General features: G+C 38.0%; 1 protein-coding gene across 2 annotated transcripts; it reads left to right on the forward strand.

Annotated features, from left to right (window-relative positions):
• The first annotated feature begins 25 nt into the window (after nt 1-25).
• Nucleotides 26-23,529, forward strand: gigyf2 (GRB10 interacting GYF protein 2). Of its 2 annotated transcripts, none has more exons than XM_079243408.1 (29): nt 26-113; nt 1,899-1,950; nt 2,174-2,327; nt 2,501-2,596; nt 2,764-2,872; nt 5,096-5,201; nt 5,315-5,355; nt 5,453-5,485; nt 5,659-5,835; nt 6,872-7,083; nt 7,264-7,411; nt 9,495-9,746; nt 9,853-10,025; nt 10,327-10,483; nt 10,576-10,742; nt 12,858-12,952; nt 13,624-13,752; nt 14,211-14,341; nt 14,427-14,527; nt 15,638-15,778; nt 15,893-16,051; nt 17,420-17,662; nt 19,545-19,667; nt 19,928-20,161; nt 21,221-21,417; nt 21,543-21,694; nt 21,805-21,998; nt 22,605-22,746; nt 22,847-23,529. In XM_079243408.1, the coding sequence occupies exons 2-29, from the start codon at nt 1,913-1,915 to the stop codon at nt 22,912-22,914; spliced, it is 3,972 nt and encodes a 1,323-aa protein (XP_079099534.1). In that variant the 5' UTR covers nt 26-113; nt 1,899-1,912; the 3' UTR covers nt 22,915-23,529. The 2 variants fall into 2 exon arrangements, with proteins under 2 accessions (XP_079099534.1, XP_079099535.1); XM_079243409.1 differs by having other exon boundaries at nt 5,659-5,760.
• The last annotated feature ends 1,876 nt before the right edge of the window (nt 23,530-25,405 follow it).

Consider the following 25,405-nt stretch of genomic DNA (forward strand, 5'->3'; position numbering starts at 1 on the left):
CATACGGTTTTATATGTGTTGTCATGTGACCCGCACTCAGCCATCTTGTGGAAAACGAAGAGAGAGAGCCACTCAACACGCATACAAACCCTGTGCTGTCAGAACTAGCCGAGGTAAGACAGCCAAAGTTTGTTACACTAGCCAGCAAAATTCGTACATTTGTGTCAACTGCCGTGTCAAAGGGGCATTTTCTGACGATTGAGGGTGGTTGGAAGTGCTGTTAAATCACCATGTTTAGTCGGCCTTGCAGCACCGGACTCTGGTGTGGATGTATGCGGGTCCAGGCCGTGAGAAGTGCGGTGCGGCTCGAGGAGGAAATGTTGTGAATCCAGGCTGCTCGGAAGGCCGCGTGTAGCTATTAGCTAATCTGTTAGCTTGCTAGCTACAAGTGTTAAGCATATAGATTCACTTCTATATTAACCGATGTTATACGAAATATATAAACAATTTGATCAATTATATTTTTGTCAAAATATATGTAAATCTCTCTTCATGACAATGTGTATTTTCAATACGTTGAGGGAAATTGTTGTTGGCAAAGAGCTAGCTAACGCGCTAGTACAGCTGGCTAGTTAGCCTAAATTCTGTGAGGCAACAGCGTGCGGTTGACGGGTGTTTAACCATAACCCAGCAGCCACCTTTAAACTACTAAGAAATTGGATAGATAATGTCTGTGAATGGTCAATGTCACTTTTTTTTGTTTGGTAAACACACTATTTTAGCTAACGCGATGCTTGTCAGGTGAGGTTTTTCTGTTTTACCTTCCTAACTTGACCATCCCTTTCCAAACCAACTTTTGGAGCTTTGAGCAACGCGACCTATGTTAGCTTCAGTTTGGTGAACGCTAGGTTACATTATGGTCATATTCCCGACTTTTGGTGAAAGTGAACCATAAAAGTTTGGACTCAATGTTTATTACAAAGTAACACGCCTATAATTTTTAAGTAAAAGTATCTTTCAATCATTCGGTTACTTTACATGCTTGCCAAACCTTCTTTCCGATATGTCAAAAGAAACTAGTCAAAGTTGTTGTTGAGTACCGAGAGGGCAGTTGGAAATTTATCCCTCGTAAATCATTTGGAAGGAGTCATAACGTCATGCAAATACAACCAGCCCAATGTTTTCCTTTGTGTCAACACGAGTAAATGCGCAAAACGCACAGGAACCTCCACATAGTTGTAGCTGAACCTTTAAAGTTCGTGTGTTAATGGTCCTGACTGGTCACTTACACGTGGCATCCAGGCTTCCATATGGCCAGTGGCATTGTGACCACCACTGTCCTCTTTTGTGCCTCATATTTGAGGAAGCCATGCTATATTTGTAACGCCTTCCTGTCAGGGATGTTTGTGTAAACATAAAACAAATTTTATAACCAACATCATTGTAATGATAATAATCATTATTTTATTCATGTGTGCATTTCATTTTCATGTGTTTTTTTTTTTTTTACCCTCGTTGTCAATTACAGGTATCTGACATACACTCCCTGGCTGGCTGGGAGACTTCCTAAAATAGCAATAGCAGATTGAAATTGTACACGGGTTGTGAGCTTGTGGGACGGCCGTATGTCTTAAGGAGCTGGAATACACAAAACTGAGTGACAAAGCTTTCTTTTCCTGATGGTGTCCAACAGACTTATGCAATAGATGAATAGTCACAAGGAAATGATGATTTCAGTCAGTGCTGACATCTGTTAAGTTATATTATTAGCAAAGATATAAACCTGTTTGAGAGGTATACTAGATGGTTCTGGCATGACAGGAAAGTAGTTGCATTGTGTGCATTTGTGTGACATGCAAATTTGTCAAACAAAATATTGCAACACATCTATATATTTAATGTGTTTTTTGTTGTGTAAAAGGTATAAAACTAATGCTTTTTTCTTTTTATATTTGTAGAACTTCAAGGAAGAATGGCCGAAACTCAGACACTTAACTTTGGACCAGAATGGTAATTGAACTGACATGAATACAATTCATGAATACAATTCATGTCAGGGATGATTTGTGTGAGAGAAGTGATTTTTGAGCTGAGAGACAGGTGGTTTTTTTTTTTTTTTTACCCAGTGGAGTTTTTGCAGCCATGTTTCAACTTGCCAGCTGATACCTCAGGTCTAGTTGTTGTCTCCTGTTCCTCTGTCCATTTTGTTAAACTGAATTGTCTTGTTCTGCAGGCTCCGTGCCCTGTCTGGAGGGGTTGGCAGTGGTGGTGGAAGCAGCACTATTGTTGCGTCTCCACCCCTTTCTCCTGCATTGCCAAAGTATAAACTTGCAGACTATCGCTACGGGAGAGAAGAAATGTTAGCACTTTATGTAAAGGATAACAAGGTGGGCAGGTCCATAATGTCAGGAGTTGTCTTGCAAAAATGCTACTGTGCAAACAAACAAAAATACTGCTAAGAATAAGCTTTCATCCTCTTCACTTATTGCTCCACTACAATCTTTAAAGTCTTGTTTGTTTCATTGCTGAACTAAAGAGTTTTGTATTTTCTCTTATCCAGATCCCTATAGACCTACACGATAAGGAGTTCTTACCCATATTGCAAGAGGAACCCTTGCCACCTCTGGCACTTGTGTCTTTTACAGAAGAAGAACAGGTAGTTGTTAGACCCTTGGGCTATATCAAAATTAATTGAATTAATGTCATTGCAGACTATCTTGACTTCTTTCCTGTCACTGATTGGAATGGACAGGCTAGGTGCAAATTATAGAGAGGTGAGCTGAGTGCTTAACCCCTTTCCCCTCCCACTGTTTGTATTTGCAGAGAAATTTTTCCATGTCTGTAAACAGTGCAGCTGTACTTCGGCTGACAGGGCGAGGAGGTGGACCGATAGCCGGGGTACCTAGAGGCCGAAGTACATCAAGAGGTAGAGGTAAGAATTCACTTAAGATAATTTGTGGATGTATTATGTTTCCTTTTTACTGTTTCAATGTGAAACAGCTGAATAGCTAAATTTATACTGTGAAATTGAGAAAATGTATTTTGAAATGAGTGGTTGTTTGTTTCATCTGTATATCTGTTTTGTGCAGCTTCAGTGGAGTGCAAACAACTACAAATAGTTAACATTACTTTGAGGAGCCCACCAATTTTTTCACAGCTTGAGACTAGGGTGTAATATTAGACCTCTGAATTTTGTGCTTACCCTGCAGACTTTTGACCTCAGCTGTTTAAACTCCTAATTGGTGTTTCTTGAATTAGCTAACATTTTCTAAAAAAAAACAAACAATCAAAAAGCTGCATATCAGTTGCAGAGTCTTTTCCAGAAATGAGTGTCATTTGATATGGACTAAAGAACACTAAACAGAGTTGTTGTTGGTATGTGTTTACTTTATATATACTGTTTTAAAAGTAAGTGTATTTTCTCAGACCTTGAGTTTATAATACTAATATCTGTGTCTGTTGCCTGATTTCATCATCCACTAAAATCCATTTAAATGAAAAAAAAGTTGTTTTTTGGGGGGGGGTGCAAATATTCTTATACAATTAAAATGTGATTAATTGAAATGAATATATAATGTGTATGTGTAACAGTAGGTACACTTACATGAACTGACTTTGCCTGATCTACTTTGTGCTTGACCTTAGTGGGAATCAAACCACCCCAGTCTGAATAAATTTTGTAACGGTGCAAAAAGCAAAATAATTTCACCACAAAGTTTAACGTTGAGCACACAACAAAGTATGTCATGAGCCACACCCGCTTCTACCTCTCACTCACATTCTCCTCATCTGCAAATGAATGTGGGAAGTGCAAACACACTGAACAAAACGGTATTACTATTTTGTGGAAATATCAGCATTAACTTATAGCGTTTATGTTGCCTCTTACAGTAGAAGAAGAGCTAGCTCTGAGTCAAACTGTAGCCCCTTTAGTTCTGGCACTGTGCTCTCCAATTTAAAATGTAGTTTGTCTTCAGATGAATATTTTGTTCTGTTATTCGTCATGTCACTTTGAAAATAGCTGGTGTCATTGCTCACTTGCTGGAGCATTTTATAGGGTGGGAGGGCTGAGGGTAGCAATAGCAAAGAGGAGGCGGTGATTCACATGGACATAAATGCACCTGGAAACACAGGGCTGGATGTCAATGCAGAGAGATGGTGTGCTGCATTGTGCTATAATCTAGATAAAATTATATGGCTAATTCTTTACACAATGATTTTCTTTTAATTCCTTCAATTCAGAAATGATCGATTTCAACTTATTGCCCCTTGTTAATTCTGGCTGGTGTTTGTTGAACTGTTTACCAGGAGATCTAATTAGAGGCTCTATAATTTTACAGACTGGATCTCTGTTGTGCCACATTTGGAGCAGCACAATTTATCGTTTTGAGAATCATCATTACTATGTACATGTGTGCAACACATCACAGGCCCTGCATTGTAGGAGGCAAATGAACCTATTATGTTCATTATGGCCATCTGTCAATCTAAGACCTGCAGACGTGGATGGGGAGCAGGTCCTTTTTTTGTTTACGGCTGATATGATAGAACAAAACAGGACCTAGCACAATAAAATCAAACAATAAGAGATAGTAAGAAAAGGTCTTATATACAGACGAAAACATACTTGTAACATTCACAAAGATAAGATCAGTACAGGTTACTTGTCAACAAGATGACAAGATTGTATTGAATTATATATCACAGGGTTAGAAAAAAACAGTCATATTTTTTCCAATATCAGGCAGCTCTAGCCACATTTTAACATGTCAGAAGATCACATTTTTCATGGTTTGTTTATAAATGTAAAGCATTTATATGTAATTTAAATTTTTTTTTTCAAACTGAAGCAGTTTTAAGAAAGGCACAATGAGACTGTTTTCATTTGATTGTCACCAAGAGGATGGATTTGGACAAATGGATGGACAAATGAGAGCAAAAACGCTTTTTATTTTTGTTTTGTTTTAAATATGTTATCAATTTGATATGCAGCCATTGCCTATGGTGAACATTAGCTTTGGAGAGGGTTAAGTCTTTCTGGTAAAGTGATCGGAAACAACTCAATTATTTATTCCAAGATTATGTTAAAGCTTGAACCCAAAAGTAATATAATTGAGAAACTGGATTTTTGTGATTTGTCCCATGATGATTTTAGGTCGGGGAAGAGGTGATGGTGGGTTTTACCAAAGAAGTTTTGATGATGTGGAGGGTTTTGGTCGTGGAGGGAGGGAGATGCACCGCTCTCAAAGCTGGGAAGAAAGGTACATGGTTAAGTTTTGTGGTTAAACAGTTTTAACCTTACACAGATGTTCAGTTAGATTTGTTCTTTTTAGTCGTGATTAAATATTTATTTTGCTTTATGTTTCCTCATCAGGGGTGATAGACGATTTGAAAAGCCAGGTCGAAAAGACCCAGGTTGGTGTAACATTTTGTTGCTCAAATCATAAATACATGGTGTATTTTTGGCAAGTTCACATGTTTAACTATTGTTTGCTCTCTTTGAATGTGGCAGAAGCTGCTCCGGGACATTTTCAGATTAATCACAGTAAGTATGCATCACACTTGTTTAAAAGGTTTCCTACTGGATTGTCTTGAGATGGGGGGAAAGATGTAGATGTTTCATTTATATTTTTTATTCACTAAAAATAGTTTAAGTGTAACTTTGCTGTATGTACAACCTTATTAGCATCAATTTCACGTGTGACACTACTTTTTCAGCTCGTGGCAACTATGAGGACGGTGGAACAGGACTGCCAAGGAAACACGACTTTACGCGGTCAGAGAGTGAGAACTGGCGTACTTCTCGTGATGATCAGAACGGTGAGGATGATGAGGGGGGCTGGCGCCTGGCAGGTTCTCGGCGGGAAAGTGACCGGTGGTGCCCCCCGAGCCCAGGTGGGCACAACATCAGCTACAACACCCATACATTTATCTTAGGCTATCTCTGGTAAATGTATTGGTGGTAAACTGTCATTTTATTGTCTTATTTAGATCAAAGATCGATTTGTGTCTACAGCCTTTTGTGTTACTGAGAGCACTTATTTTTACACACAACCAATTCAAATTGGGGGGTATTTTCCAGGTCCACCTCTTTCTATATATAAGCCTGATTAGGAGTTCGGATGTGTGGAAGGTTAAAGCCTTGACCTTCCACTTGTCTATTTCAGACTGCACTTGAGCAGCTTTGCACTGAAACTGATCACATTGTCCTGTTGATGGAGGTCATAGAAGGGCTATAATTGTTATCGCAATATTTTTTGGCATATCCCGACACACAATATGTATCTTAATGAATTGAAGCTTTTAAAACACTAAATTCAGCTTGATTATACACAAAGACACCAGCAAGATTTATGTTAACTGCTCTTTTTTTTTTTCCTTTTTAACAAACTTTTTATTTTTGAACCAGGAACCTGCTCTCAAAAATAAATAAATAAATTAATAAATAATTAAAAAGGTGTTTCTCAACCATTATATTGTGTGGGCCCTCTGCAACAGCAACCCAGGTCAGCTTGTACTCAATATTTACAATATAACCATTTCATGTATATTATGGAAACTTTTCAGGATATATCAAGTATATTTGATATATTTCTCAGGCCTTGCGTTGCCTTAATATTAAGTAGAGTGGTATGTGTCACAATAACATAGATATAAATATTGGTTTCAGGGTTTCCAGTGATCTTCACTTCTCCTTTCAGTGGTTGTTGACGCTGGTGATTGCTAGATTCATTGACTCACTTGGCAGTTCTTTTTTTACTTTCTTTTGACTTAACTGTACAAATGTCATGTTGATACCCTCTTTTATTGGAACCACATTGTTCTCTATTAATTTGTAGTTCATTTAGCTTGCTTCAAAAAGTTAATCTGTTATTAAACTGATGATTTTACATTTAAACGTTTGTTGATTTATTCATTTATTATTCTCTAGATGGGCCTCGGTCTGCAGGGTGGCGGGAACACCCAGACCAACGTCGGCGTTTCCCATTTGATGCAAGAGAAGACGAGCGTGGCTACAGGAGACCGAGGTCAGGCAGCGGCAGCCTGGAGGATGAGAGGGACAGTTTACCAGAGTGGTGTCTGGAGGATGCAGATGAAGAGGCGGGCACATTCGATTCATCAGGAGCCTTTCACTCCCTCAAGGTGATACTTTACACAAAGACTCATTCAAAAAAAAAAAAAAAAAATGGCACAGGCAGAGTATAAATTATGGGAGAGCAAACTTTATTTACATTGCGACTGAATGGTCAAAGAATAATGGAAGCTTTGTGAGATGAATTCTAGGCCACTTTTCTGTAAATGTGACTTTTCTTTTACAATCAGAAAGCCTCAAAGGAGCCAATCTTGGAAGAGGCAGAGCTTGATTTCAAACCCTTGGAAGAGTGTGAGGAGGCCCTGGAGGATGAGGAGTGTCCACCAAAAGAGACCAAAGACACAGAAAAAGAGGCTGTCAGAGAAACTGACAGAAGAGGTCAGAGATTTTGATAACTGGAGTTTTTTTTTCCAGCACAATTCTATACAGAAATGACAGTACATATCTGAAAGGATAATAATAAGTAAAAAAAAAAAAATAAATAAATAGGGTTACTTATTCAGTCAAGCAGGAATGCTTGAGATAGATTAGATAGATCCAGATTGAGTTTATTAGTTGTCTTCTGAAAGGGAATTTAACATTGACCAATTTCATAGGTCTTTGTATTTTTAAATGATTTATGGATGGTTTATGTTTGGAATTTGCAATAGACCTCTTAATGCATCATGATTACAAGTTTAGGTTCAAATGCAGACGAATTATTCAAATTTTGACTCAGATCATATGAACACATTAAGGAACAACCATATTTTGTAATGCTCACATGTACTGTGGAGCCACAGCAGCTGCATTTGAATAACTAGATACTAAAATCATGTTTGTTGTGTGAACCTTGCATCCAAATTTACATTTTAACCAAGGCTATGAGGTAAAAAATGTTACTACATATATTTATATTTTCATCTTCTGTAACAGACAAATGTTTTTGTTTCACATAAACCCCAAATTGGGACTGTAGTCTTGTGTCAAACATCCTGATGGTTAAAGCAGCCAGAATCTCTTCCTCAATCGCACCGGAAGCGATCGTAAGGTCTCTGATTTATCTTGTGTATCTTGTCTGCACCTATTGTTTAGACCAGTGTTTTTCAACCTTTTTTGAGTCAAGGCACACTTTTTTTCACTGAAAAATCACAGGGCACACCACAAACCGAATTTTTTTTTTTTTTTTTTCTTTTAAGTCCATATAATTAATTTAAAGTCCATCTCATCAAAGCCTCTCGAATAGAAATCGGATAAACACAAGAAGGAATATTATTGTCTTTGACAGGGACCTGTTTAGATTAAGATAGACCAGCTTTTTAGAACAAGGAGGTTAAATTGGGTAATTTTTCAGGGCACACCTGATAATCTCTCACTGCACGCTAGTGTGCCACGGCACAGTGGTTGAAAAACACTGGGTTAGACCATTAGCAATCTAATGTAAATTGTTACGACCAGTCTAGGGGTTTACTGAACACAACATAAAAATACCATCCTTCAAATTGAAACAGACTGGCTCACAGAATAACGTTTAAATGAAAAATCTTTTATTTATCTACAACATGAAGAGGACTTAACAAAAAACTGATTTAAAAACAAATCAGTGACAAGATGTTTAAATGTAACCTTAAAGTGAGCAAACGCCAAAATAACAAACAAAACAAATCCTATGCTCTCAGGCAAACTTACTTCTTCCAAAAAGAAATTGGAAAACAAAAACAGGTTCTTGCCTCCCTACTTAACCAAAACAGGAGAAAACTCAAACAAAAGAGGCAGCTCAATACTGTTTGACAAGTACTCTGTTTCATAAAAAGAAAGTCTTTCTTTACACTATGCCATCCCGGACAAAACGCTCCGTCCCTCTGAGCCAATAATCAGGCGTTCTTCCTCCTTTTATGCAGCAAAACAGCCAATCATGCCCCAACCCGTCTACTCAGGCAGCCCAATCCTGGGATGGCTGCGTTGCATCTGGCATCGCTGGCACACACCTATTTACAAAATATTTAAAAAGAAAAACATACACACACAACATAACATGCGCAGTCGTAACAAATTGGAAGAGAAGTTTAAATTGTCATGTTGTAACATGTTTTTTTTTTTAATGTGCGAGGTTTACTGTAATTAACTTTATAACGTAGTTACATAAATATTAGTCTTACTGTACTGATTTGAAAATTTCATACTAAATCTGTCAAATATCTGGACACACCTAAAACTGGATTCAGTTGACAATCAGCTAAAATTTTATTTGGCTGGGATAAATGTTAATTGTGCGAGACACAGTAGTAGCTGATACTGGCACTTTTATCCACTATCTGTGATGATAACATAGAAATTGAATGGTGAAATTATGAAACCTTGTGGCATGAACATAATCAAGAAGTTGGTGTGTGTTAAATAATTTCTCATGTTCTTTGGCATTTCCTGAAATGTCAGCTTTAATTGTACAAAAGAAATCATGTTTTGATCCCTTCTGTTTCAGAGTTGGCCATTGCTTCAGAAGACACCCCAGCTGTTGTTCCACCTGTTGCTTCAATAGTATCACAGTCCCTTCCCCCTGCACAGTGTTTGCCCACAAACCAGCTCAGCAGAACAGAAGAGGCTGAGAGGCCAGCTGAGCGGCAGCCCACCCTGGATATTCCTCCAGAACCCTGCAAAGCCCCCCTGCATGTCCCCATGTCTACTAGCATACTCGAGTCTCTTCCCATGACCCACATTTCCACCACTCTTGCAGGTTTGACTTGTCTTCAGTGTCAATGTAACTATAACAATATTTCCAGGTGCTTCCTCATAGGTCACAGTAAACCTCATCAGCTGTGTTGTTGTTCCCTTTCCATTAGAAGTATCTGCTCCATCACCAACTGTTCAGCTACCGCAGCAAAAGACAATAGAAGTTCCTGTGGCAATGAACAATCCCCTTCCCTTCCCTTCAAGTATAATGGCACCGATTGGCAGGCCCACCACTGTGCCACATGAGACCGATGAAGATGAAGGACTAAAACATTTTGAGCAGGTAATCTTTGTAGCTTTTAAGTTAAACATGCTTGGACTATTGCTGTCCTCAACTAGAGTTTAACTTGTCATCAAAACATCTGTGGCGTTGCTTTTATTTAATGATAATGTTCATAAAATAATATGATATGATTTTTTTTAAGTTTCCAGTGAATAACCATAATGTGTTTTCACTGCTGTTCTCATTTATCTAACTAACCAACAGGAAGGGAGCAGCTCAGTTTTTGTTAAGTTCTATTGTTTTAAATGGGCTAATTAGTCGTGCAGTACCTTTTTCTTAATCTTGTCCAAATCTTACCCAGGAGGCAGAAAAGATGGTAGCATACCTACAGGACAGTGGAGTGGATGATGACAGACTTTCCGCCAAGACGCCAGAGAAGCCCAAGCCTGCAGGCCTGCCTCTAACCCATGAAGCTGCTCTCAAGTGGTTTTACAAAGACCCACAGGGGGAGATACAGGGTGAGTGTGTATATAAATTTTGTGCAAAAATGTTCACATTCTCTAGTTTGATCTTAAGTACTTGTGTAAACGAGTCCCTTTTATTTACCCAGGTCCGTTCAGTAATCAGGAGATGTCAGAATGGTTTCAGGCTGGTTACTTCACCATGTCTTTGCTTGTCAAAAGAGGGTGTGATGAAGTATTTCAGCCTCTGGGAGAAATTATGAAAATTTGGGGAAGGGTGCCATTTGCTCCAGGACCTGCACCCCCACCTCTACAAGTAAGGATATTTACATATATTTGCAAATGATTTTGGTTACCATGGTGACACGAGAATGCAGCTTAAATAGCACCATTCACAAATGATAATGGACAATAGTAAATAATTAACCGCAGTAAAATTTACTGAGGGGCTTTTGTTGTTTCTTCAAGTTCACATAAATGTTAAAACATAGTTTTAATTTCTATTTTCTCCCTTCTTTTCCTTTTAAATTATCCAACGCCTAACTTACTATAGCTTAAAATTAGGTGCAAAGCATCAATGCCAAATAACCACTGTTTCCTAGCCTGTCTTCTGCTCTTATAAACATTTTTTCTCAGCCCTTATACCTGCCTGTCAGCCTTTTGTCAACTTCCATTACTAGACTTAGTGCCATATATAAATACAAAGAACAGTTTTAAGATGTTTATGAATACTTTTGACTGAAACTATTTCCAGTGCCATGTCATTAAATAATGCTTCTCAGTCCTCCAGAAAAGCAGACGGGTTCTAAGCTGGTTTTAAAGTTTACCCAGCTCTAAACTGGAATAAGGACCAGTACCTTGTTCAGCATTTGATTGCAGTCCTAGCCAATGGTCTGCAGATGGTGTTATATACACACTTTCCTAAAAGTTTCTGTTATTAATAGTTTGATATGTTTGTAGATATTCAGATCATTCCAATCTCAATATTATGATTTTTCCCATCTCAAGGTGTATTATGCAGTAGTTTGTTTAAACTATTAAACTGCATCAAGCAACTTTTTTTTTCCATTTTCTGCACAGATGCAGCTATTTATAAATGATTTACTGGAACAAGCAGATTCTCTCTTTTAATCTTGCATTTCCAGCTAATAAACTATTTGTTTTGGCAGCTACCCAGGGCACTCTGTCGGACTAGACAGACTTATAGGTTTTTCCTCTATTGAATCACCAACCATCTTTGGTTAAAAAGACTCCCACTAAGAGATGCAGGTTGTTGTAGTTCAGTTTTACCTCACAGTAGAGATTGTTTGGCTTTTTGGTGTAGTGGGTTCTCCCCTCTCACCATTAGACCAGAGGCACTCTCTTGTTATGGGAACCTAATTGCTTAGAAAGTTAAATTGCAGCAAGATGTCTTTTACAATGCTGAAAGATCCTCATCAGAGTTTGTGCTGGAAGATTTCAAGTTTCTACCTCAGATTTTTTAGCTGAATCAGGAAGTCCTTTGAAATTAGTTGTATTGTTGCAAATCGTGCTTCATGGTAATCACTTTCAATTCAAAGATTAGGTGACTTCAGAGAAGCTTTCCACCTTCAGAAGACTTTAAAAACTGCTCGCTGCTTTCTATCTATATAGATTGCCAAAAAAATAAACTTTTGGGATATCAGTTTGTCCAGTTTGGAAGTAACAATACTTGTGTATCAATTCCTGTAAAGGACCAGTCCTGTATGGTGCAGATTGTGGCCATAGATAATTCCCCTGTCTTCATCCTTTCTGGCTTTTATGCTCATGTTTGCATTTTCCCAGTGCCCTCACCACTAGAGGTAACATGAGGCAGTGTCTGCAACCCACAGAGGTTGCTCAGGTCATCCAGGACGGCACATCAATACAGCTGTGCAGCCCACAGCCCTACCAAATGACTTCCAGCAGGGATAAGGTCCTCAGACCTTTTGTCAAACCAGATACTTCTTAAGGAACCAGGGTTCTTTCTGATACATGGCAGTGTTTGGCCTTAAGTGGTTGGAGTGTGTCAGTGGCTCCTGCATCACATAGACTTTGATGCTGTGGACTGGCCTACCCGTTCACCAGATCTGAATGCAGTCCAGCATCTTTGGGACATCATGTCTCGTTCCTTCGCATCACACTACACTGTACAGGGGTTAACTGATGGCCTAATCCAGGTCTGGGAGGAGATCCTAAAGGAGAACAGCCATGGTCTCATCACGAGCATGCTTTGACATTGTAGGAAGTGTTTTTTAAAAAAATCTTTTTAATTGTCTTGAGAATTTTTCAGAGAAGTTGAAATTTACAATATCATCAAATACTGTGGCAAAATTAACATCTTTTTTTTAAAAGGGTGACTATAAACTTTTCATTATTGTTTTATACTGCTGATATTCATTCTTATCTTACTCTTATCTTTTGTGTCTCACAGGCAGATGGTGACCAAGAAAGGTTGAAGAGGCAGCAGGAACTCACTGCTCTCAATCTTTACCAGTTACAGCAGCTCCAATACCAATACCTCCTCAGGTACGTGAGGCTCAAATCTGACTTTTTAATGAAGAGACACCACACTGCAGACTTCTCACAGCTTCCTTTCTAGCCACAAATTTCAATGGTTCTTTGTCCAGTGCGTGGCATAATCTACTAATAGATGATGGTTTAAGATTGATAGGTTTTCCTTTGGATCTGGACTTGTATATTTTATTTATAACAAAATAGAGATGCCTTAAAGAAAGTAAAGTATGAAAATCTAAAGTCATTATGGAGAAGTTACAGTGGTTGTAAAACAAAGCTCTTCTGTAATAACAGCAGAACTAATGTGGAGCAGACACACAGCCTTAGTCTGACAAAATGACTTAAACTAGTTGTTCAACATTTTCTGGTTGGTTGTATTTATTTATTTATTTATTTGATTTGTGCTTTAAAGAAAAAAACTGTAAAAGGCTGTAGTGGTATATGTTGCATCACAAACAAACTTTTTTTTTCTTTTGTACTGTCGCTAATGTGTTGCCTTACTTTTAGTTTTTGGGTTTTTTTTGTTTGTTTTTTTGTTTTTTTTTCCCCAAACAGGGGAAAAGAGCTTGTTGGTTTTTGCATGACTGCATTTAAGATTCTACTATTGTTTTTAAATTAGCTGATTGACACTGTTTCTGTTCTTTCATGCAATTTATATTCCTCATTTGTCTACTTTCCTACAGGCAGCAGTATGCCCAGGCACTGGCCCAGCAGAAAGCTGCAGTTCTTAGTTCAGCTCCTCTCCAACAGCAGCAGCAGCATCAACAGCAGATCAACCTGCTTCTACAGCAATACCAGACTCTTAAAATAAGGTTGATAACTTTTTTCCTTTTTTTTTTTTTTCTCTGCAAGCATGTCTTTGAAGCATTGCCCCTGAATGGTCATTGGACCCCAGCTGAAGTTTCTTGGTTGTCAGAGATCTCGGATGGATGGATGAATAGAATGATGAATAGAATGATGGATGATAGATAGATAGCTAGATAGATAGAAACTACTTTATTTATCCCTAAAGAGAAATTCTAATTATGTGGCTGCTCAATAAATCACTCACTCTTCCACCTCTCACAAGTATGTTAAAAATAAACCAATAAATAATTGAACAGACAGACATAGGTTAAAATTACAATAAAAACAACACAAGCCACTCTCCCTAGATGATGCATGTACAAGTGGGAGTAAGATTCAGGAGGTTTTCAGGAGTAGCATCGCAGCTTTGTTTAGGGTGCATTGCATTAATTTGTGCTTTCTGTTTTTTCCTCTGTTTTCACAGAGCTTCTGAGAGCCTTCTACCTCCTGTCACACGGTCCCTGTCTGTACCAGACTCAGGGTCTGTGTGGGAAATGCAGAACCCATCTTCTCAGGCTTCCTGCACACCAAACCTCCAACAAGCTGCTACAAGCAGTGAGTTTCTAACTCTAAATGTCGTGCATTGTTGGAAGTGAAACACAAAATAATTTCTTGTATAATGATCTCTTCTTGTCAACAGCATGGGAAGGCAGCAGTGTATGGGATTTGCCAATAGATTCTATGGCACAGGCTCCAACTATTGAGCAAATGCAGCAGTTTGAGAAGGCAAAGTCTGCAAAGGTAAAACTGATTTTCTCATCCTAGTTTTGTAAACCGTTTCTTTCCAAACACAAGTACAGCGCTCCCTCTGATATCTAAATTAATATCTTGGGCCGTGTTCATTTGTTGCATTAAAATATAAACAGTACACCTGGAACAAGATCCTAATTTACTTTTCTAAGAATTAAATGAGAACAAATGCGGGTCTTAAAATATATAGGCACCATGTGCCTACATATATATATATATATATATATATATATATATATATATATATATATATATATATATATATATATATATATATATATATATATATATATATATATAAAATATGGTGTGCAGAGTGCTTGTGGCAAAAAAAGGAGAAAGATCAGCTTTTCTGTCACTTAGATAAACTATCAGAAGTTGAGCTGGATCTGTGTTTTTAAAAAAAAATGTGTTTGAGAGATCCAGCTGCAGTTTTAATTAATGCTAGACCATAGATTGATACACTAGGGCAGAGACTTTAATAGCTGTGAACGTTAAATAAAACCACAGTCAAACTATGGTTGATCAGTTTTATCAACCTTATGATAAAACTGTTAAAAGCATGGTTATCTGGTGTTCATGGCATTTTCTTACACACACTCTCCACTTGTCTGTTCTGAGTTTGTTTACCTGCTCGTGCACTTGTGTATGCACATTAAGGTGGGAAACAATTGTGAGTTGCAACCATGTTGAGTCAATAAGGACGTGCTGTCATTTATATAAGGTTAAAAATGTAACATTAAGTAATTTGTGCCAATGCTACCATACGCTAATGAAGTCTGCTGGTTAGCTGAAACAGTGTAGGCTATCATCAACGCACCATGGTGCATTAACCACTTGTTGCAGTTTCAATTGACCCTGTTTAAAATAATTGTGATCACAAAATAATTTGTGGTTATGGCTTCCTGGATTCTACTGGACTCTCATCAGTCTCAAACCCATATTCTACTCCTTTTGAAAGGTAGAAAGCAGGATTTTAACACGTTATTATTTTTTTCCCCTGCACAGATGCCTCGTAGTTGCAGGTTCTGCTATTAAGTCATTTACATATGAAGGAAGACGGGCCTCCTTTGATAACTGGTATTTATTCTTTCAATGAAGTTGGAGCTGGACAGACGTGAGGCAGAAATGAGAGCAAAACGGGAGGAAGAAGAGAGGAAACGTTTAGAGGAGGCTCTCCGAGCACGACAGGAAGAAGAACGGAAACGCATAGAAGAGGAGGAGTTAGCACGGCAAAAACAGGTGAATCCTTTTGATAGTATCCGTTTAAGCAATGAAAAGCTCTGAGGGACCGTTTTCATTGAGAAATCCCTTTTTCACTGGCACTAAGATTGACCTAATGTTGGGTGGCTTTAGGAGGAAGCAATAAGACGACAAAGGGAGCAAGAAGAGGCCCAACGCAGGCAAAAAGAGGAGGAGGAGAGACTGGCACAGGAGGAAGCTCTTCGAAGATTAGAGGAAAGGCGGAGGGAAGAGGAAGAGGCAAAGAAACGGGAAGACTTCCAACGTAAACAGGTAAACTTAGATGTTTATTTTTGTTTCCTTGTAATGCATGGAAAGATTTGTAATTTTCATGTATAGTTGCAACTAAAATTATTCAACCCCCACTGCAAATTGGATTAATTAGCAAAATGTACAAACTAGCAGCTTTTTGCAGTTAAAAATCAAATAAGAACCATTTAAATAGCTCAACACAACTAATATTGTAAGGGGATAAAACCGATTCAAAATGCCATTTTCAGTGACCACTGCAGTCTCCAAATTATTCACCTGTTCATGAGAAGCATTTTTCTACATAGTTGAGCACCATTTTGCTTATATGACCTGCTGTATACATGGTAAATAGCCAGACAGCAGCTTTGTGTCAAGAAAAAATGATAAGCAAACAAAGTTTTGTACTTTTTTTTGGTTGTTTTTAGTCTACAAAAACAGCAATATCAAAGAATTGTGAGAATTGCTGTTTAAATAAAATCTGAATCAAATCGAATCGGGGAGAAAGCATATCGTGTCAGCCCTAGCATGTCGTGTGCACCTTACTGTGGACAACTGAAACTACAGTACCTGCTCCCACTGAGTCTTTATGCAGGTCTTTTCGAGTCAGTCTGGGCTTTTGACCACCTGCCTCCTCAGGAATCCAGCAGCAGACTTTGATAACTTTTTCTTTCTGCCACAACCAGGTATTGTAGCCATGGTTCCTTGAGTTCAAAACTTGCAAACTATGTTCCTAGAGATATAGCTAAAACATTCTATACCATGGCTTTTTTATATCCCTTTTCTTGTTAACACGAATAGCCATCTATCTCCTCTGAAATTTGCTGACGGATCCAATCAAATTGAAATTTATTTGTATCGCACCTTTCATACATAAAGCAGCACAAAGTGCTTTACATATATTAAAACAACAAGGAAAACAAATACACATAATCATTTACACACATATACTGAACACACCCCCAATCCCCATGTTGCATGGCAAAACTCTGAAATAATCCTCAGTCTCTTCAAAAAAAAAAAAAAAAAAAAAAAAATTTTTTTTTTGCTAATACCCTAATTGGCAGTGGAGATTTGAATAATTATGACTTTAATAATTTACAATAATTTGATAATTTTATAATTATGAATTTTTTGCACTTTTATTGTCTTTAACTTATTTGAATGGTGACTTTTGTCAGGTGACTCTGTGGATATTAAACTGGGAATTTGGCAAAGCTGAAGAAGTCAGCTGACCACTTTTTTTTTTTTTTCTTGTGACACACAATCTTGTTGAACCTTTACCTCACACGCTGAGGCATCCCCTGACCTTTTGCGCAGTTAAATCCAAGCAATGTGCTTTATTTTTTTTCCTTATCGTGTTTTACTAAATTAATTTTTCTGCTTCATCAGGAAGAGGAGCGCAGAAAGCAGGAGGAGCTAGAAGCACTGAGGAGGCGTGAGGAGGAACAGAAGCATGCGGAAGAAGAGGCCGCCGCCGCTGCTGCTGCTTTAGCACAGCAACAAGAGGAGCAAAAAAGACGAGAGCAGGAGGCTCAAAGACAACAGGAGCTGCAAAGACAGAGGCAGCAGCAACAGGAGGCCCTCAGAAGACTGCAACAACAGCAGCAACAGCAGCAACTCGCACAAATGAAGGTAAAAAGCTTGAGACAGTTGGAGCTGAATAACAGATACACTACTTGAGTTGAGAAAATATTTGTTAATGAAGATGCTGTTGCATCAATAAGAATCAAGAGCATCTTAAGCTAACAGGGTGAAATACCAATATGGTCACAAACCTAAATAAACAAAATATTAATCCCAAAACTAGTTTATGTCTAAAACCTAGAAATAATTCTGATGTTATGTCACAATTTAATATGATTGATATAATAATTTGTCATTTGAAATTAACAACATGCACTCTGGACATGATACCATCCGACTGTTTTTAAAACAGTTCTTATCTTAGTAGAAGCGATCTCCTGCTGATGGTTAAGGCCTCACTGATATCAGGAATTTTTCCCAAATCCCTAAACATGGCGGCCATAAAGTCACTCCTAAAGGAAAGGACTCGAGGTGCCTCTATAATGAACAACTATAGATCTGTCTCTAACCTCTCTTGTTTATACAAGATTATTGAAAAAGTTGTTTTCAACCAACTTAATGGCCTTTTAAATGAAAGTGGAACTCTTTCAGTCCGGCTTTGGATCCTCATCACAGCACCAAAACAGCTCTGGTTAAAGTCTTAAAAGATATAAGGTTGAATACTGGTTCTGGTCAAGTATCAGTCCTGGTTCTGCAGTATCTCAGTGCTGCATTTAATACTGTAGATCACAGAATCTTGCTGCAAAGGCTGGAAAACTGGGTTGGACTTTCTGGACTTGACTGGTTCAGGTCATATTTAGAAGGCCTGAGATATTTTGTTACATTTGGCAGCTATTAATCTGAGCAAGTGGCCAGGACTTGTAGTGTACCTGAGGGCTCAGTCCTTCAACCTTTTCTGTTCAGCTTGTATGTGCTTCATTTGGATTAAATACTACAGAATTTTAACATCAGTTGTCACAGTTAAACAGGCTATACATAACTTTGTGTCTTTTTCATCAGACAACTACTGTCCGATAGACTTACCGTGTCGGTGTTTGGAGTTAATAAACACCTGGATTAGAGAATTTCAATTAAATAATGACAAAACTGAGTTTTGTTTTTTTTTTGGTAGCATAGAGAAGAGGGTCAGCATTAATAAATATCTGGAGACTCTTCTTTCAGCAGCCACATCGAAGTTGTCACCAAGACAGCTTTTTACCAACTCAGAAACATCAACAGAATTAAAAGTTTAGTCAGGAGAAACTCATCCATGCACTCATGTCCATAAGACTGAATTACTGTAATGGTCTTCCATAAAAGAGCATTAAACATCTGCAGCTCATCCAGAACGCTGCTGCAGAAGCTTTAACTAGGACTGAGAGGTCTGAACACATCACACCAGTTTTAAAATCTTCACACTGACTTCCAGTCAATCACAGGAAAGCTTTTAAAACCCTGCTGATTGTTTACAAATCCCAGAATGGTTTAGACCCAGAATATATCTATGATATGCTTAGAGAATAGAGGAAGCAGAGTTCTTCGATCCAAAGACTCGGGTCAACTAGTCCAGACCAGAGTCCAGACTAAACATGGAGAAGCAGCATTAAGCTATTATGCTGAAAACATTTGGAACAAACTGCCAGTGGAGATTAAACCAAATGTAGACACTTAAATCAAAGTTAAAAACATGTCTTTTCTCATACGTCTATCCTTGAATTCTGCAGTGTAACTTTTAATTGATCGTGGTTTAAATTATTTCATTTTAATTATTTTTTTTGGGGGGGGTGATTTCTTTTTTTCTGTTGTCTTTCAAGCATCTTTACACCATCTGCAATGCTTTTAATGTCTAAAGCACTTTAAATTGTCTTGTCTATGAAAGGTTCTATACAAGTAAATTTGCCTTGCTTATATATATCCTGTATGAATAAAATAATCCTGTCCTACTGTGCAGCTTCCATCTTCTTCTAAGTGGGGACAACAGTCAGCTAATACTATAAACCAGACTCAGAATGCCCTGTCATTGGCTGAGATCCAGAAACTAGAAGAGGAGCGAGAACGACAGTCGCGTGAGGAGGTAGGAACGGCAAGAGCAGACAGCCAGCTCGGCTTGGTGACTGTAGATAACCTTTTCCTTTATTATTTCACTTGTGGAAGGTTGAATGTTTTTTGTTGGTGTGTGTAAATTTCTTTAGTTGTCACACAAATTGTGTTGAACTGTGTATTTAATCCAAGTTGCAATTAATTTGGAGCTTTAATTGAAAATTGTATGTAAATTAAAAAAACTAAACAAAATAATTCAATTCATGCATTTTTATGTGCCTGTCTCACTCACAGCAGCGACGTCAGCAGCAAGAACTCCTGAAGCAACAGCAGCAGCAGGCCCTGCAACAGGCACAGCAGTCCCACGCCAAGCTGTCTGGTTGGGGTAATGTGGCCAAACAGCCAGTCATTACAAAGTCTTTGCTTGAAATTCAGAGGGAAGAAGCCCAGCAGATGAAGCAGCGGAAAGAGCAGCAGCATCAACAGCACCCTATCGCCAACCAACAGACCCGGCCTCAAAACAGAACTGTATGTAAATTATATCGATGTTCGATTTTGTTTTTTAACTGACTTCTAATACGCTTTATCAGCCAATACCAATAAATGCAGAGCATCTGCCTTCATGTTCAAAGTTGGCTCAGAAAATACAGGATTGATTACTGTGCCAATCTAACAAATCTCAAAAGCTATTCATGGCATATATCATATTTTGACATTTCAAGTAACAGACGAGGCTGAAGATGTATAATACATGTCTGGATTAACACTCCAGTGGCTGGAAAGTCCTTTTCACTTAAAGTCTAAGTTGTTGTGAGTTGTCAAATTTAACATTTTATTGCAAAGACAGGATTTGTCTGTGGGGATAACGTATTAGTTTTCTTTTTCTTTTTTTTTTTTGCCCCATACTAATGCACAAAGTTATTACTCATGCCATGTTCAAAATGTGAAATTGGCAGTATTTCAGCAAGTGAAGCTTATTTTGAGCATGTTGGCGCTTTGTAATAGTATTGAACTGAATTAATCAAAAAGCACTCTATCCTCGGTTTTTATCGAGATCCTCCTTCATGCACAAGTTGTGCTAATCTGCCGCTATGGTTCAAGGCAACTTGATCTTGGAGAGTCTATGGATCTATGGAAAGTAACACTTATAAACCTTTATGATTAATTCATTGTGGTGTTTAATCCCACAGTTAATTGTAAAATTAAGTTATTATGGCATCCCTAGTTGGACGTGGAAATGTTTTTTGTTTTTTTTCTTGGAGTTAGCACTTCAGAATATTGGAGAATCCGTATTAACATCTATACAAGTAATAACTTGATAGAATATATATTTTTTCCTCCTTATTTCTAGCTTAATATTAATCTGCAAGCAGGTTTCTGACATGAATGTTTTCATTCTGTCATGATAGACTGTAAATGATTTAAACAATAGGCACACAGTTTAAAACTATGTTTGTAATTTTATGTCCAGCTGTTTATACATATTAAAAACTTGTGAACTGTAAAAGTCACGGCTAACTCATTTGCAATGCTAGATATTGTTGACCTTACCCTAAAGTGCTTCTTAATTAATGTCTCTTTTTGCAGACATCTCTGAGTAACTCGGTGTGGGGGTCTGTTAATACCAGCACTAACTGGGGCTCGGACTCCAGCAGTATTTGGGGTGATACCCACAACTCAAACATGGGCTTCTGGGATGAGGCTGTGAAGGAAGCTGTCCAACAGCCCCAACAGACCAAAAAAGGCAACACTCAGAAGAACAACAAGGGCAATGCCAACCTCAGGTGTTCATTTAGGATGCTAAATTGGAATATCTTAGTCACAGCCCATGATGAAGTGATGACTTACCATAAGTAGGATATGAGTAATACACAAACGCTATTAACCATGTTTGTCTTCCACCAAACAGTAACTCTTTGAGTGGGCGAGCTAATAAGAAGGTAGAGGAGGAAGAAAAGTTGCTGAAGTTATTTCAAGGGGTCAGTAAGAGTCAGCAAGACACCTTCATGCAGTGGTGTGAGCAAACCCTGCACGCACTCAACACAGCCAATAATCTGGATGGTAAATCTTAAGAATATAAATTAAAAATAGTTTCTTCACTCCAGCTTTTCATTGACCCTTATAAGGAGGAGCCCAGTCACAAATATTCTCCATCTGTTCTTCATCATCAGTTCCTACATTTGCATCCTTCTTGAAGGAAGTGGACTCACCTTATGAGGTGCATGACTATGTCAGGGCTTATCTGGGGGACACTTCCGAGGCCAAGGACTTTGCCAAGCAGTTCCTGGAACGCCGTGCCAAACAGAACGCTAACCAACAGAAACAAACACCTCCCAACCAACAACAAGCCGTCAAGCAGCAGCAGGTGAGTTCATCTCAACTGCTCCGTCATTCAGCACCCGGTATTTGAAACCCAAACACATTTTTTAATACCAAGTGGCGGCATCTTGAAATATACTTTTTTTTAAAATGGTCTACTTATTGGGTTTTCCACTTTGAGGCCATTCAAGACAGCTTTTTTGACATAGTGCTGTCATACTTGGTGCTCGTCAGCGGCAGTTTGTTCATTTACAATCTACAATTTAAGTATTACATCATTTTAAAATGCCAAATACTATTATGTCATCACACACACACCGGTGATGGTAAAATAGTTAAGGATGAATTACTTAAAACGCAGAATGTTGAATTTTGGTTTGTACAAATCGTACAGTAAATTTAGACTGCAAACTTTTACCAGTTTTTAAAAAGTGACTAATGAAAGTATCAATGGTTTTGTCATTCTCACCTGTTGTTGATGACCATTTAAAACTGGCATTAAGTGATACCATGTTAAATCTAAGTAATAACTTATGTCTGTAAAGTGGTACTTTTAATATTTTTAATCTATGCTAAAGGCATTTAAAATGGGTACAATTTTTCTTGATTTCAATATCCTTTTTTTTTTTTTTTTTTTTTTTTTCCACCTAAGGATTCTGTGTGGGGAGGAACAGGGTCGTCTTCGCTTTACCAGTCCAACCATATGACTGGCCAGCAGCAGCGTTTTGAAACCGTCACCTCAGGGAAGAAGAAAAAGAAGCAGAAGATGGTCCGGGCAGACCCCAGCCTTTTAGGTAAGTACAAACCTCAATTCACTTCATGCAGTTTGTTTTTTCTTTTTTTTTAAATCCATTTTGCTAATTTGATTTTTTTGTGTTTCAATTAAATTTGCAGGATTTTCTGTGAATGCATCTTCTGAGAGACTGAATATGGGAGAAATTGAGACTTTGGAAGACTTTTAAGGGACAAGCAAATCCCAATGACTGTATCCAGTTTGAACAGCAGCTGTTTTACCTAAACTCCTGCCCCCGACTGCGTCCACAACTTCCCTTTTGTGTTTCAGTTTTTTGTTAATCAGCCCACACTGGTCATATATCATAACTGTCAAACTGTGAACAAACCAAGACCTCTGAGGCAGGGTGTGCTTTCTGCTGCAAATGGACCTGTAACTGGAGCAAACTGGTGAATGAGACATCCAACTGGCCAAATAATAAGTTCAGCAGACAATCTAGAGATGCATTGCATCAACTGCATTACATCACAACCTAAGATATGACCAATTTCAAATTTGGCCTTTATTGTTAGGGGATTTTTTTAAAGCTGTGGATTTATAGGTGGGTTTATTTGGGAAAAGTTAGAAAGTTAATATCCATTTGTTTTTGTTTTATTTATTGAAAGTCCCTGACTCTCCCTTTCCCTCTTTTTCGGCTGGGTGTTCATGGATAATGACAGCAAAGTAGAGCCCAAGGATTCGTGCCCTCTTATGTCCTGTTTTAAGGACATGTTCAAAAGTTCCAACTAGTTATCTATTTCTTGTAAAATACTAGGCTGTTTAAAAGAATAAACTTTCAATTCTGCATCTGTATTATAATATATGAAAATGATCTGCTGGAGTCAATACTTTTTTATTGCAGTATGAAATAAAACAGTCTGATGTGTAGGCTGTTAATACCTGTGTCTGAACCATTTAGATAAGTCATGCAAAATTCACTAGAACTCATTCAGTCACACTGCCACACTAAAAAAAGAGTCACACTTGAAGTTGTGATTGAGTTGGAATGTATCGGGGAAGACTGGTGACTGCCCGTTGTGGAGATGCCTATCCAACAAGGTGAGAATCAGCAGTGCTGCACATCTGGAACACTGGTAAACATCTGTCTCTTGTTGGACTCTGTCCACATCATTTTTAGTTGATTTAACTTGCAGGGTAGGCAGCTATCTTCCTGATGTTCAGTTATGGCAGTAATATGTTTTTCAGTGCAGTGAAGTGGACAGCGATGACAGAAAACTGACTTCTACTTTATCATGGGCAACCTCTTGTCATTTGGTTTTCTGTGCACTACATTTCACAAACACCTGCTGTGTTCAAAAACTGCATTTCTACTCTTAATCTTGAGTCAAGTCAATCAAGTTCTGTATGACATTAGCAACTGTAACAAAGCATGCACTATTTTTTTCATGTGGTCTCTTACTGTGTAATTTGCATTTTACTCAGCCCTTTTATTTAATTTTTATACACAGCCATACCATACATTGGAAGTCATGTTTGCAGTCTATGCATGTGCCATTTTGTTTACTCAGATGCTGGAAAGTTGAGGCCTTGCAGTATGGAATACAGATTGACCCATAACATGTAGTTAGTCGTCACGCATTACCAGTCTGTTGAAATGCAAAGTTGGGACATGTTAACATGGGTTTAAAAGTAAACATACCAGTCTTTCTTTTCTTTTCCATTTAGTCACACTTTTTAAAGCATCCTGCAGAAAATTATACTGACAGGCATCTTCCACAGAAAATGCACGCACGCTTGCATTTTCGTTTTCAGTCACTAAAACCACATTGATTTGCACACTGCAGCAGAAAAGGGAAAATGAATTGCTTTATGATCAGTGTTATGTTCTAGACCAAGAGCCTTGTCCAGGAATGATCTTAAACTGATCTTGCTCGTAACTCTGAGGTTGGAAGAAGAAAAAAAAAAAAAGCAATTTTCTCTGCTTCCAATTCCAATAATGGTACCTAAAATTTTCATACTAAGTTTTTTGTTAGATTTAATGCTGCAGTTTCAATGCCTCTATTTGTCCATTAATTGCTTTAAAGCTATAGATGCTGCTACATTCTGCCCAAAAAATTGCATTCAACATTTCCACTTAACCAAGTGCCTCATTATATTGTAAACTATACGATGAAGATGTAAGGCACTTCAACAGGTGACCACTGATCAGGCTCAATACAGATACTCTATATTAGCTGACTGTGGAAACTGCTGACATAAGTCATCCAACAAGGGTTTTGTTCAGTTATTTTGATTATTTTCCCATCCCAAGTTGGACATGCCGTTGAAAGGTGATTTCACTCTTCATGCTGCTCTTCCCAAGATTTTAAAGAGTACAAGAGGAACCAAGTTTTCAGGTTCCAACCCAGCTGATTCTGTTGTATGAAAGTGTACTTACTGCTTGCATCTCAAAACATTCTCAGTCATATGTAGTAAGGAATGAGATGCTCACTTGCCTTATTTCCCTGTTGATGTAACTTTGCTTATGAACAGTAAAAACTTTGTTCACTCTGAGGTTAGTGTGGATGAGGCTGACACTGTGGTAAAAGTTATTTTACTCAAAATTAACCAGATTTATCATGAAATGTAGCCATTTATTGCTAAACTGCTGCCTGAAAATTACAATCGTAATGCTGAACTAACAGCAAATTTTAAAAAAGCCAGTGTAGTACTTGTACATC

The sequence above is a fragment of the Telmatherina bonti genome, assembly GCF_933228915.1.
Source record: "Telmatherina bonti genome assembly, chromosome: 7".
NCBI lineage: Eukaryota > Metazoa > Chordata > Actinopteri > Atheriniformes > Telmatherinidae > Telmatherina > Telmatherina bonti.

What these genes read in the sequence shown, in the direction of transcription:
- gigyf2 (XM_079243408.1), top strand. Translation starts at nt 1,913, where the DNA reads ATGGCCGAAACTCAGACACTTAACTTTGGACCAGAATG. An exon ending in GTGGTGCCCCCCGAGCCCAG is followed by an intron (nt 5,836 to 6,871) that starts GTGGGCACAACA and finishes ATTATTCTCTAG; the next exon opens with ATGGGCCTCGGTCTGCAGGG. An exon ending in AAGGGCAATGCCAACCTCAG is followed by an intron (nt 21,418 to 21,542) that starts GTGTTCATTTAG and finishes TCCACCAAACAG; the next exon opens with TAACTCTTTGAGTGGGCGAG.